Source organism: Hypanus sabinus, chromosome 7 (assembly GCF_030144855.1).
Source record: "Hypanus sabinus isolate sHypSab1 chromosome 7, sHypSab1.hap1, whole genome shotgun sequence".
Lineage (NCBI taxonomy): Eukaryota > Metazoa > Chordata > Chondrichthyes > Myliobatiformes > Dasyatidae > Hypanus > Hypanus sabinus.
In genome coordinates this window covers 16,456,725-16,470,261 of record NC_082712.1, presented here as the reverse complement: position 1 = coordinate 16,470,261, position 13,537 = coordinate 16,456,725, and the positions used below count along the sequence as shown (strand labels likewise).

The following is a 13,537-nucleotide window of genomic DNA, read 5'->3' as shown; positions in this document are numbered from 1 at the left end:
TTGGAATGTGGGAGGAAACCAGAGCACTCGGAGAAAGCCCACGCAGTCACAGGGAAAACTAAGAAACTCCCGACTGACAGTGGCGGGAAGCGAATAAACAGTCAATGTTTTGGGCTGAGACCAGTTATTATTCATGACCGAGGGTCTCTGCCTGAAACACATACTGTTCATTCCTCTCCATAAATGCTGCCAGACCTGCTGAGTTCCTCCGGCATTTTGTGTGTGTTGCTGTGAATTTCCAGCATCTGCAGCACCTCGTGTGTTTATGGCAGAAGTTGAAGCCGTGTTGCTGTAACAGTGTGACAGTAATCACTAAACTACCAATCAGATCATCCGCCTCTGCTGTATTGATTTAGGATAAATTGATTGAGGATAGGTAGACTGAGCTGCTGATTGTGGTATCGATTGGGACAAAAAAGATACTTTTACTCTGTTTAAAAGTCATTTTTTGTAAATATTCTGATCTGGACTGAGATTATCACTGGCCAGAACTGTCCTTGTGTAAAGCCACAATGTGCACTGAAAACAACTTCAATTAATATCATTTAGATTCTACCTGTGGAGGCTAAACCCAGCACCACATAACATCCTACCCGTCTCTACTCACCACTCAGACGGTGGTGAGAGTGTGGAATGAGCTGCCAGCGCAAGTGATGCATGTAAAAACAGAAGAAAACCTACAGCACAAAACCTTTGGCCCACAATGCTGTGTCGAACATGTGCTTACTTTAGAAATTACCTACAATTGCCCATAGCCCTCAAATTTTCTAAGCTCCATGTGAGTTTGATATCAACATTTAAGAGAAGTTTGCTTGGTGCATGGTACATGGACTGTCTGGAGGGCTATGGGCCTGGTGCAGGTCGATAGGAGGCTTGCCATGGACTACATGGGCTGAACAGCCTGTCTCTGTGCTGAACTTTCACCCTGAAGTAACTCCTCCACCTAGCTTTAACTGAGAATTGTAAACTGAGTTAACTTCCAAATAATGTGAAATACTTTGGTCAGACAAGCAGTAAGGCTGATCAACACCTCCACCCACTAACCGACCCCTCCACACCCCCAACTACCACTACTTTATCACTTCCTGTCAGTCACCTTATGTACAGACACTCCTGTGTCTAGTCCCACTTTATGGACATACTGTATATAAACTATCTTATGTATTTATATTTATTTTGTGTTTTTATTATTGTGTTCTTTATCATATTGTGTTTTTTGGCCTTGCATTGGACCTACAGTAACAATTATTTCTCTGGTAACACTCTGCAACTCTTCCTCTGCTACACTGATGTCTGCATTGATGCTGCTTCATTACCCATACTGCGCTTGTCAATTTTATCAACTTTGCCTCTAACTTCCACCCTGCCCTTAAATTTATTTGGTCCATTTATTTCTGACATTCCCCTCCTCTTTCTTGATCTCTCTCTGTCTCTCTGTCTCCATCTCTGGAGACAAACTGTTAGTGGACATCTTTTATAAACCTATTGATTCCCTCAGCTTTCTTAACTATACATCTTTCCACTCCGTCTCCCGTAAAAACATTGTGCCCTTCTCTCAGTTCCTTCATCTCCATCGCAACTGTCCCCAGAATGAGGCTTTTCTTTCCAGCACATCAGAAATGTCCTTCTTCACAGATCGGGGATCTCACTTGAACTCCTCCATTTCAGAAACAGCTGCCTTCACGTCATCTTCTTGCCACCTTAACAGAGATAGCGTTCCCTACCCACCACCCTGTCGGCATCCGCACCCAACACATCATTCTCTACTGCAAGTGGCCGAGGTGCTACACCTGCCCATTCACCTCTTCCCCCACCTCCATTCAGGGCTCCAAACAGTCCTTCCAGGTGAGGCAACACTTCATCGCAAATTGTAAATTGGGGGGCCGCTTTGTTGAGCGCCTCCACTCCATCCACCACAAGCAGAACTTCCTGATGGCCAAACATCTTCATTCTGATTCTAACATCTACATTCTGACCTAACTTGGTTGAACAAGTTAGGTCTTTATTCTTTGGAGCGTAGAAGGTTGAGGGGGGACTTGATAGAGGTATTTAAAATAATGAGGGGGATAGATTGAGTTGACGTGGGTAGGCTTTTTCCATTGAGAGTAGGGAAGATTCAAACAAGAGGACATGATTTGAGAGTTAGGAGGCAAAAGTTTAAGGGTAACACGAGGGGGAATTTCTTTACTCAGAGAGTGGTAGCTGTGTGGAATGAGCTTCCAGTAGAAGTGGTAGAGGCAGGTTCGGTATTGTCATTTAAAGTAAAATTGAATAGGTATATGGACAGGACAGGAATGGAGGGTTATGGGCTGAGTGTGGGCCAGTGGGACTAGGTGAGTGTAAGCGTCGGCATGGCCGAAATGGCCTGTTTCCGTGCTGTAATTGTTATATGGTTATATGATTCCCATTCCTGTTCTGACATGTCGGTCCATGGCCTCCTCTTGTGCCAAGATGAGACCACCCTCAAGGTGGAGGAGCACCACTTTGTACTCCATCTGGGTGGTCTCCAACTTGATGGCATGAATATCAATTTCTCCCTCTGTCAAAAAAATTCTCTCCCCTCTTCTTCTGATTCCCACTCTGGCCTCTTACCTCTTCTCATTTGCCTATCGACCCCTTCCCCCCATGTCCCCTCCTCCTTCCCTTTCACCCATGGTTCTATCAGATACCTTCATCTCCAGCCTTTTATCTTTCCTACCCACCTGGCTTCACCCATCACCTTCGAGCTATCCTCCTTCCCTCTCCCACCTTTTTATTCTGGGATCTTCCCCCTTCCTTTCCAGTCCTGTGGAAGGGTCTTGGCATGTAACAATTTATTCCTCTCCATAGATGCTGCCTTACCTGCTGAGTTCCTCCAGCATTTTTTATGTGCTACTCTGGATTTCCAGCATCTACAGACTTTCTCAAGTTTACAATTATTTTGATCTCCTTTGACTTGTGCCCTGAAAATGACATCAAGCTATCTTGAATCTTGAAAATCCCTCCAAAGGAAATCTGCCTTGAACATTTCCACGAATCTGATTGGGGATATTATTACCTCCTGTGCAAATAATTAAAACAAATAACATCTCCTAGTTTCCTGGAGGGATGTCATTACAACAATGCTCCATAAGTGATAGGTCATCAGTATTTCTATTTGATTCATGTCATGTTCTTTATTTTAATCCGCCGTAGTTATAAACATTCAGGTCTAAGTTTCACAAGGGAAAGCCACAGGAAGGTCACAGTGAACAACACTGAACAGTTACTTAGTAAGTGTATTACATTCCTGAATTACCAATCAACTCTGCCGACAAATGTCTGCTCCGGTGCCTCAGCAGTGTGGATCACTTCACCATGGCAATCAGCACGGACGGACGTACATCAATACTGGGCACACCCACTCAGTCAGAGCAAATGCACACAGTGACCTGCATGCAAAGTACAGAAGACCACAATGACCAGGACACAGGGACACAATGACATCTCCAAAGTCAGATGAAGCCTGTTGGTGACTAGGACACAGGGACGTAGCAACACTCCAAAGTCAGATGAAGCCTGTTGGTGACTAGGACACAGGGACGTAGCAACACTCCAAAGTCAGATGAAGCCTGTTTGTTGACATGAATAGAAATACTTGGATTTTCCCCAGCATGCTCCAAGGGCTTCTGAGAGGAGGTTCTTTCTAACACTGCAGTTAAAGAAACATGTCTCCTCTCCCTCCACTCACTCCCTACATCAACAACTCTACAGTCTACAGGATGCATTCTTGGAAGAGCTTGTACGAGAGCCGACCAGGGACAAGGCTATTCTGGATTTAGTGTTGTGTAATGAACAGGATTTGATAAGCGATCTTGAAGTAAAGGAGCCATTAGGAGGTAGTGACCATAATATGATAAGTTTTTATCTGCAATATGAGAAGGATAAGGGCAGATCGGAGGTGTCGGTGTTGCAGTTGAACGAAGGAGACTATGGAGCCATGAGGGAGGAGCTGACCAAAGTTAACTGGATGGATATCCCAGCAGAAAAGACAGTGGAACAGCAATGGCATGTATTCTTGGGAATAATGCACAAGGTGCAAAATCAGTTCATCCCTCGGAGAAGGAAGGATTCAAAGGGGGGAAGGGGCCATAGTGGTTGACAAAGGAAGTAGGAGATTGCATAGCAGTAAAAAAAAGGAAGTATGACAGAGCTAAGGTGAGTGGGAGGACAGATGATTGGGAAATTTTTAAGGAACAACAGAACTTAACTAAAAAGGCAATACGGGGAGAAAAAATGAGGTACGAACGCAAGCTAGCCAGGAATATAAAGGAGGATAGCAAAAGCTTTTTTAGGTATGTGAAGAGAAAGAAGATAGTTAAGAACAATGTTGGGCCCTTGAAGAATGAATTGGGTGAAATTGTTATGGGAAACAGAGAAATGACAGAAGAATTTAATAAGTACTTTAGATCTGTCTTCACTAGGGAAGACACAAGCAATCTCCCAGATGTATGGATGGGCCAAGGACATAGGGTAACAGAGGAAATGAAACAGATTGACATTAGGAAGGAAACGGTGATGAGTAGACTGATGGGACTGAAGGCTGACAAATCCCCAGGTCCAGATGGTTTGCATCCTAGGGTACTAAAGGAGGTGGCTCTGGAAATTGCGGATGCATTGGTAATCATTTTCCAATGTTCCTTAGATTCAGGATCAGTTCCTGAGGATTAGAGAATGGCTAATGTTATCCCACTTTTTAAGAAAGGAGGGAGGGAGAAAACAGAGAACTATCGTCCTGTCAGTCTAACATCAGTAGTGGGGAAGATGCTAGAGTCCATTATTAAAGATGAAATAGTGGCATATCTAGATAGCAGTGATAGGATTGGCCCGAGCCAGCATGGATTCACCAAGGGCAAATCATGCATGACTAATCTACTGGAGTTTTTCGAGGATGTAACCAGGAAGTTAAACAAGGGAGATCCAGTGGATGTAGTGTACCTCGATTTTCAGAAGGCATTTGATAAGGTCCCTCATAGGAGATTGCTGGGTAAAATCAAAACTCATGGTATTGAGGGGAAAACACTGACATGGATAGAAAGCTGGTTGGCAGATAGAAAGCAAAGGGTAACAGTGAATGGGTGTTTCTCGGAATGGCAGGTGGTGACTAGTGGGGTGCCACAATGCTTGGTATTGGGACCACAGCTGTTTACAATTTACATCAACGATTTAGATGAAGGCATTGAGAATAACATCAGCAAGTTTGCTGATGATACTAAGCTGGGTGGCAGTGTGACATGTGATGAGGATGTTAGGAGAATTCAGGGTTACTTGGATAGGCTGAGTGAGTGGGCAGATATTTGGCAGATGACGATTAATGTGAATAAGTGTGAGGTTATCCACTTTGGGAGTAAGAACAGGAAGGCAGATTATTATCTGAACGGTGTAGAGTTAGGTAAGGGAAAAATACAAAGAGATCTAGGAGTCGTTGTTCATCAGTCACTGAAGGTGAATGAGCAAGTGCAGCAGGCAGTGAAGAAGGCTAATGGAATGTTGGCCTTTATTACAAAGGGAATTGAGTACAAGAGCAAGGAAATCCTCTTGCATTTGTACAGGGCCCTGGTGAGACCACACCTGGAATATTGTGTACAGTTTTGGTTTCCAGGGTTAAGGAAGGACATCCTGGCTGTAGAGGAAGTACAGCGTAGATTCACGAGGTTAATTCCTGGGATGTCCGGACTGTCTTACGCAGAGAGGTTACAGAGACTGGGCTTGTACATGCTGGAATTAAGGAGATTGAGAGGGGATCTGATTGCAACATATAAGATTATTAAGGGATTGGACAAGATAGAGGCAGGAAATATGTTCCAGATGCTGGGAGAGTCCAGTACCAGAGGACATGGTTTGAGAATAAGGGGTAGGTCATTTAGGACAGAGTTAAGGAAAAACTTCTTCTCCCAGAGAGTTGTGGGGGTGTGGAATGCACCGCCTCAGAAGGCAGTGGAGGCCAATTCTCTGGATGCTTTCAAGAAGGAGCTAGATAGGTATCTTATGGATAGGGGAATCAAGGGATATGGGGACAAGGCAGGAATAGTAGGTGATATTAGATGATCAGCCATGATCTCAGAATGGCGGTGCAGGCTCGAAGGGCCGAAGGGTCTACTTCTGCACCTATTGTCTATTGTCTACAGTCAGCCCTGTTTCAACATTCAGCTTCCTAAGCAACGTTGTTTCCCAGGACCTCGTGTGGGAGAACCGTTAACAGAAAGCCTGGGCAGAGGATGTCTGTCTTGCAGCTGGTACAATTCTACACTGCCATCAGAGACAGCATCCTCACATCAACGTTTCCTGTCTGGTTTGCTGCAGCACCCTCTCACGGAACACAGAACTACAGTGAACTGCCAGGTCGCTGCCTGCAGCCCCCTGTCCCGCAGGACTTGCAAGTGTCCAGGGCGAAAAGCGGCAGGGGAAACCATTGCGGGCACTACCCACCCTGCCAACTGCCTTTTCTAAAAACTCCCTCTGGAAAGTGCTGTCGGGCTATTAAAACAAAAACTTCACACCATCTTAAAAGTTTCTTCTCCTGGGCAGTTAATCTGATCAACCATTCGAGTTTGCCACCCCACCCTATCTATTACCCCTGTCACTGCACTGTGCTGTAAATAAATTAAATCACCTTTTACAATGCCATTTACATGCTGGGATTTATTTATTTATGCACATTTTATTATCTGTCCATCAACCCCCAACATTATTAGCTCTCTTTATTTTTTATAGATTTGTTTATTTGTTGTAATTGATGAGGGGTGTTTTTCTTCCCTGTCGCACGCACACACCACATCAAATTCCTTGTAAACACAGACGCCGGATAAAGCCTCACACAGCTGGCTTGCTGACCGTCAAATTAACTACCAATAACTGCCAGTAAACAAATACATATTTGAAATTTGGAGCTTATTGTCTCGACAGCTATGGGCAGCGAGTTGTTCTATTAGTGAATGCAGCTAAATTAATCTGAACAACAGGCAATATTCGCAAAAATGAAGCTTTGAGAGGTAAAGGTGGAGCTCGGGGTCTCACTTGAATTGCTCTGCAGTCAAGAGCTCAGCCCCTGTACCTTCGGGAATGGGAAACCTTAAACCATGATTCCAGTGATCAGAGACACTTTGGTTCAGGCCTTGGATGGTTCGGTCGGCCTGTTCTAAACCAGAAGCACATTACAGAAGTACAGTTTTTAAATTCCATATTCATTCTGAAACAATCCCACGTGGCAAGACCAATACCTGGCATCGGCAGATTGAATCAGGAGGAAAAGTTGGCTAGGCTCCTAACTGCTGGAGATTGGAAGGATGAAGGCACCTAGACTTACAAACAGTATATGGAAAGGAGATTTTCTCCTGTGGGTGATATAAGCACAGGGGGAAGGGTGGTAGAGGGTGACCGTTTCAACTGCCAGGAATCATCCATTTAAAGCAGATGAGGTGATCTTTTACGAGGGGTAATTGATAAGTTCATGGCCTGAGGTAGAAGTCAATTTTAGAAAACCTAGCACATTTATTTTCCAACATAGTTCCCTCCTGCATTTACACACTTAGTCCAGCGGTCGGGGAGCATACAGATCTTGAGCCTCCAGAAAGTGTCCACAGATGGGTGATTAATAAGTTCATGGCCTAAGGTAGAAGGAGATGAGTTATACAGCTCTCGTTACATGCACGTGCAGTTCAACTCTTTGAGTGATTATGCAGAAATTTTGAACTTAATAACTCATCTCCTTCTACCTTAGGCCACTAACTTATCAATCACCCCTGATGAGTTATTAACTTCAAACTTTCTGCATAATTACTCAAAGAGTTGAACTGCATGTGCATGTAACAAGAGCTGTATAACTCATCTCCTTCTACCTTAGGCCACAAACTTATCAAGCACCCATCTGTGGACACTTTCTGGAGGTCCAAGATCCGTATGCTCCATGACGGCTGGACTAAGTGTGTAAATGTAGGAGGGGACGATGTTGAAAAATAAATGTACTAGGTTTTCTAAATAGACTCCTTCTGCCTCAGGCCACAAACTTATCAATCACCCCTTGTATTTAACCATGGGGGAGCACAGTATTGTAACAACACCATTACAGCACTAGCAACCCAGTTCAATTCATTCTCTCTCTCTCTCTCCCTCCCTCCCTCTCTCTCCCTCCCTCCCCATGACTGCTTGGACTTCTTCTGGGTACTCTGCTTTCCACCCACATTCCCATGACCTTCGGCTAGTGAGTTGTGGGCATGCTATATTGGTACCAGAAACATGTCCACAACACCACCAACCATGTCAGACCACACTTGTGTACAATTCTGGTCGCCTACTTATAGCAAGAACATGGAAGCTTTAGAGAGGGGGCAGAGGAGATTTGCCAGGACGCTGCCTGGATTAGAGAGCATGTCTTATGAGGGTTGATTGTGAGAGCTAGGGCTTTTATCTTTGGAGCGAAGGAGAATGAAAGGCAACTTAATAGAGGTGCACAAGGCAATGAGAGGCACCTTGACAGAGTGGACAGCCAGAGATTAGTTTCCAGAGCAGAAATTAGTAAAACAAGGGGACAGCCGTTTAAGGTGTTTGGAATAATGCACGGGTGGGGGGGATGTCAGAACATAAAAACCTAAGAACAAAAGAAATAGGAGCAGGAGTAGGCCATCTGGCCCTTTGAGCCTGCTCCTCCATTCAATATGATCTGACCATGGACTTATCTCCATACACCTGCCTTTTCCCCATAACCCTTGATTCCCCTATTATGCAAAAATCTCTCCAGCCTTGTATTAAATATAATTACTGAGGCAGCCTCCACTGCTTCATTGGTCAGAGAATTCCACAGATTCACCACCTTCTGGGAAAAGCAGTTCCTCCTCATCTCCATCCTAAACCTATTCCCTCAAATCTTGAGGCTATTTCCCTAGGTCTAGTCTCACCTACCAGTGGAAACAACTTTCCTGCCTCTATCTTACAGTTGCAGCATGACCTCCCTGTTCTTAAATTCAATTCCTCTAGCAATGGAGGCCAACACTCCATTTGGCTCCATGATAGCAATGCTTCTTCATAAGCTATGAAGGGGACCGGGATGGCAATGCTTGGCTGTTGGTAGGTAGGGTTAATACCTGACTTTCAAGAGCACTTGTGAGTTATGCTCCAGATGGACTTTGTCCTTAAATTGCTGGAAATCAGTGCCGAAGATCAGGTGCTGTTTTCTCCCGGTAAGGATTCGTTTTTTGTTCCAAGTGCTCCTGCCACGTTTTGTCACCCTGTAACTTTATCCTTCAATCTCTGAATGATGGAGGACAATATGTGTATAAATGTCTCTCTTCAGCAGACTTCATCATGATCATCATGACTCCAGTATTTCTACTATTTTTTAATGTTTCTTCATTGTACATGATTTGTTTTGCGTTCTGTCGCTGAGCAGCAGTGAACCATCTGATTGGCCTATCAGAGTTCTCTTTGGGAACAAGTTGACTTGATCAGCATTTCTGATCTGGCTATTGTTCATGATTGTACTTAATTAAAAAATAGCTTGCAAACCAACCTTTTGTGATTCATGCACAAGCATTCCCAAGTCCCTCTGCACAACAGCATGCTGCATTTTTTACCATTTATATAATAATCTGCTCTTCCATTATTCCTTCCAACGTGGATGACCTCACATTTACCAATGCTGTATTCCATCTGCCAGACCTTGGACCACTCACCTAACCTATCTATATCCCTCTGCAGACTCTCCACATCCTCTGTTGAATTTGCATTCCCACTCAGTTTAGTGTCATCAGCAAACTTAAGATACACTACACTCTGTCCACTCTTCCAGATCGTTAATTTATATTGTGAACAGTTGCAGGCCTAGCACAGACCCCTGCAGCACACCGCTCACCATTGATTGCCAACCAGAGTAACACCCATGTATCCTAATTCTTTGCTTTCTATTAGATAACCGATCCTCAATCCATGCTAATACATCACCCCAACTCTATGCATCCTTAACTTATGGATTTTGTTCAGCTCCTTATCAAACACCTTCTGGAAATTCAGAAATCCAAGTAAATAACATCCATCTGTTCCCCTCTATCCACTGCACTTGTTATTTCCTCAAAGAACTCCAGTAAGTTTGTCAAACAGGACCTGCCTTTGCTGAAGCCATGCTGTGTCTGTCTGATGGATCCATTTCTTTCCAGATGCCTCACTATTTCTTCTTTAATGATAGTTTCAAGTATTTTCCCAACTACAGATGTTAAACTAACTGGCCTGTAGTTATTTACCTTTTTCCTACATCCTCTTTTGAAGAGTGGTGTGAAATTCGCTGCCTTCCAATTCGCCGGGACCTGCCCAGAGTCCAGAGAATTTTGGTAAATCATCACCAAAGCCTCTTCTATAACCTCTGCCATTTTTTTCAGTATCTGGGATGCACTCCATCAGGACCGGGGGACTTGTCTATCTTCAAGTCCACAAGTTTGCACAGTACTACCTCTTTAGTGAAAGCTCTCATATTAAGATTCTCACTTCCCATCGCATCCATAACATTTCTCTTTGGCATGTTAGACGTGTCCTTCACCATGAACACCAACACAAAATAGTCATTCAAAGCCTCTGCCATTTCCTCATTACCCAATATCAATTCCCCCTTCTCGTCCTCCAAGGGACCAGAATTCACATTAGCCACCCTTTATTTTTAAGGGTGTTAAGAAATAGTTTTTTAACACAGAAGTGGAGATCGCATGGAACGTACTGCCGGGGAGATGGGAGAAGCATTAGGGACATTTAAGAGACTCTGAGACAGGCACATGGATGAAAGAACAGTGGAAGGATATATAGGAGGGAAGTGTTGGATTTATTTTAGAGCAGGTTAAAATAATCAGCACAACACGATGGGCCAAAGGGCCTGTGCTGTGTTGAGTGTTCTGTGTTCTATGATTTAAGGAATCACATTAAAGCCTCGAGATTTTTAAACCAGGAAACTGCCAAGTCACACCGATGACCTGGATCAGCTATCCTTCACTAACTTGCATTCACACACCACTCTTACTCCTCTGGACATTTTGTTTCTGGTCTCTCAATCTTCAGCCAGATAATTAGATTAGAGTGCTGAGAGCATCAGAGTGTCATCAGTCACAGAGTAATGGTCCCTGAGTGCATCAGAACTTCTCCATTTCAATAAGTACTGATGGAAAGGCATCATACCAGTGTACAAGTCAGCATCACAAATGATCCAAACTGCAGCGACTCAGGCTGACAGTGCAATCTACATTGGAGCAGAAAAGGAGCCAATTCTCTGGTGGAGTATTTGAGCACATCTGCCCTCATCGATCTTAAGCCTTCTAATCTCATTACCAGCCAGATATCCATACGATAGATTTTATGGGCACAGTAAATACTGGAGACACTGGACACTGACAGATTGCCAACATTCTGATACTATTGAGAGAAAGGTAAAATTACCATACCCAACTGGATCATTGTCAAGCCTATTAATTGTGTGGATCTTGCAAAGATTTGAGTTAATTTACAGTACAAAAATCACCATGCAAACTAATAGGTTCATGTTGATGATAAACTTTACATCCACAGAGTCAATGACACATTCATTATATCTGCCGCAGCTCGCAAGGGCTGCAGTTGTCCCGAAGCACAATTGTCCTCTACTTCAAGGAGAACATGCCCACTTTCCCTCACCTCTCCAGATTCCAGTAATCCTTGTTATATCTGTCCCCTCTTGCACACAATGCCTCCAACACAACCAGTTTTTCTAGAGATCCTATATTAATTCTTCATTTTTATACCCGGGTCCCACGTTACCTGATCCTTAATGGTATTCCTGGTGCAACCCAGACTCTGCCTCCCATTTGCTTTATGACCGCCATGTTGCCTGGAGAGCAGGGTGAGATATTAAGTAGGCACAACTGAGTTCATCAGCCTCCTATTTAATTCGAGATTTATCCCATTTAATGCTCCCCGCATTTTCAGCAACTGCCTCCAGATTCTACACGATTCCATTTATGCCAGTCAATTATTTTGTGAGATGTGGAGCTAAATTAGAGGACCCACAAGAAACCCACAAGGTCACAGGGAGAAAGTGCAAACTCCACACAGACAAAACTGGGCATCTAGCTCACCCACAATGTTACAAGATGATTTCCTGATTTTAATCATATAACTGAGAAAATCTCAACAATTAACTTACCATCGAAGGAGTGAGCAGAGTCAATGAAAGCCACAGCCAGCAAGTACCAGATTAACCATGGTGCAGCCATTTTTCAATCCAGATTGACCTGCAAAGAGGAAGACCAACATTAAGTATTCTACAGGCATGTCCCTTTCATGCTTCAGATTCTTTATTAAGTACAGGAGTTCATGCTCGTGGTCTTCTGCAGTTGTAGCCAATCCAATACAGAGATGCTCTTCTGCACACCACTGTTGTAACATGGGGTTATCTGAGTTACAGTCACCTTCCCGTCAGCTTGAACCATTCGCCTCTGAACTCTCTCAATAACAAGGCACAGAACTGACTCTTAATGGATTTTCTTTTTTGTTTTTCACACCATTCCCTGTAAACTCTTGAGACTGTTGTGTGTGAAAATCCCAGGACGTGAGCAGTTTCTGAGATACTCAAACCACCCCATCTGGCACCAACAATTATTCCCCGGCCAAAATCACTCAGATCACATTTCTCCCCCATTCTGATGTTTGTTCTGAACAACAACTGAGCCTCTTGACCGTGTCTGCATGCTTTAATGCATTGAGTTGCCGCCACATGATTGGCTGATCAAATATTTACATTAATGAACAGGTGTGCTTAACGAAGTGGCTACTGAATGAAAAACCACACACTACAAGATGCACAAACAACCAAAGCGCAAAAGACAAAAAGTTGTGCAAATACAAAAAGAAAATAATAATAATAATAAATAAGCAATAAATATGGAGAACATGAGATGAAAAGTCCTTGAAAGTGAGTCCATTAGTTGTGGCAACAGTTCAGTGATGAGGTTGGTGAAGTTAACCACTCTGGTTCAGGAGCCTGATGATTGAGGGGTAATAACTGTTCCTGAACCTGGTGGTGTGGGTCCGGAGGCTCCTGTACCTCCTCCCTGATGGTTGAGAAGCAATAACTGTTCCTGAACCTGGTGGTGTGGGTCTGGAGGCTCCTGTACCTCCTTCCTGATGGCAGCAGTGAGAAGACAGCGTGTCCTGGGCTGTGGGTGATCTTGATGATGGATGCTGCTTTCCTGCAACAGCACTCCATGTAGATGTGCTCAGTGGTGGGGAGGGATTTATCCATGATAGACTGCGCCATATCCAATATGTTTTGTAGGATTCTCCGTTAAAGGGCATTGGTGTTGCGCGGAGGGGAGGGCAGTAGATACAGCCTCAGGGTGGGGGAGGGGGAAGGAGTGGCCTCTCAAGAGAAAACAACAGCAGCCAGTCACTTAGAGCACAACGAGCTCTGTGTACAGCAAGAAGGCCAAAGTCGTGGTGAGCAGTAATGACAGGGGACTCAATAGTCAGAATCAGGTTTAACATCACTGACCTATGTTGTGAGATTTGTTGT

General features: G+C 44.0%; 1 protein-coding gene and 1 long non-coding RNA gene across 2 annotated transcripts in view; one reads left to right on the top strand and one right to left on the bottom strand.

Annotated features, from left to right (window-relative positions):
• The window catches only part of ghra (growth hormone receptor a), a 170,722-nt gene that overhangs the window by 116,786 nt on the left and 40,399 nt on the right, over positions 1–13,537 (bottom strand). The window contains exon 2 of the mRNA XM_059974276.1: positions 12,170–12,257. Coding sequence (XP_059830259.1) covers positions 12,170–12,239 — 70 coding nt within the window. The 5' untranslated portion in view covers positions 12,240–12,257. The remainder of the gene's footprint in view (positions 1–12,169; positions 12,258–13,537) is intronic.
• Positions 1–13,537, top strand: part of LOC132396593 (uncharacterized) — a 28,746-nt gene that overhangs the window by 4,272 nt on the left and 10,937 nt on the right. The window lies entirely within an intron of this gene.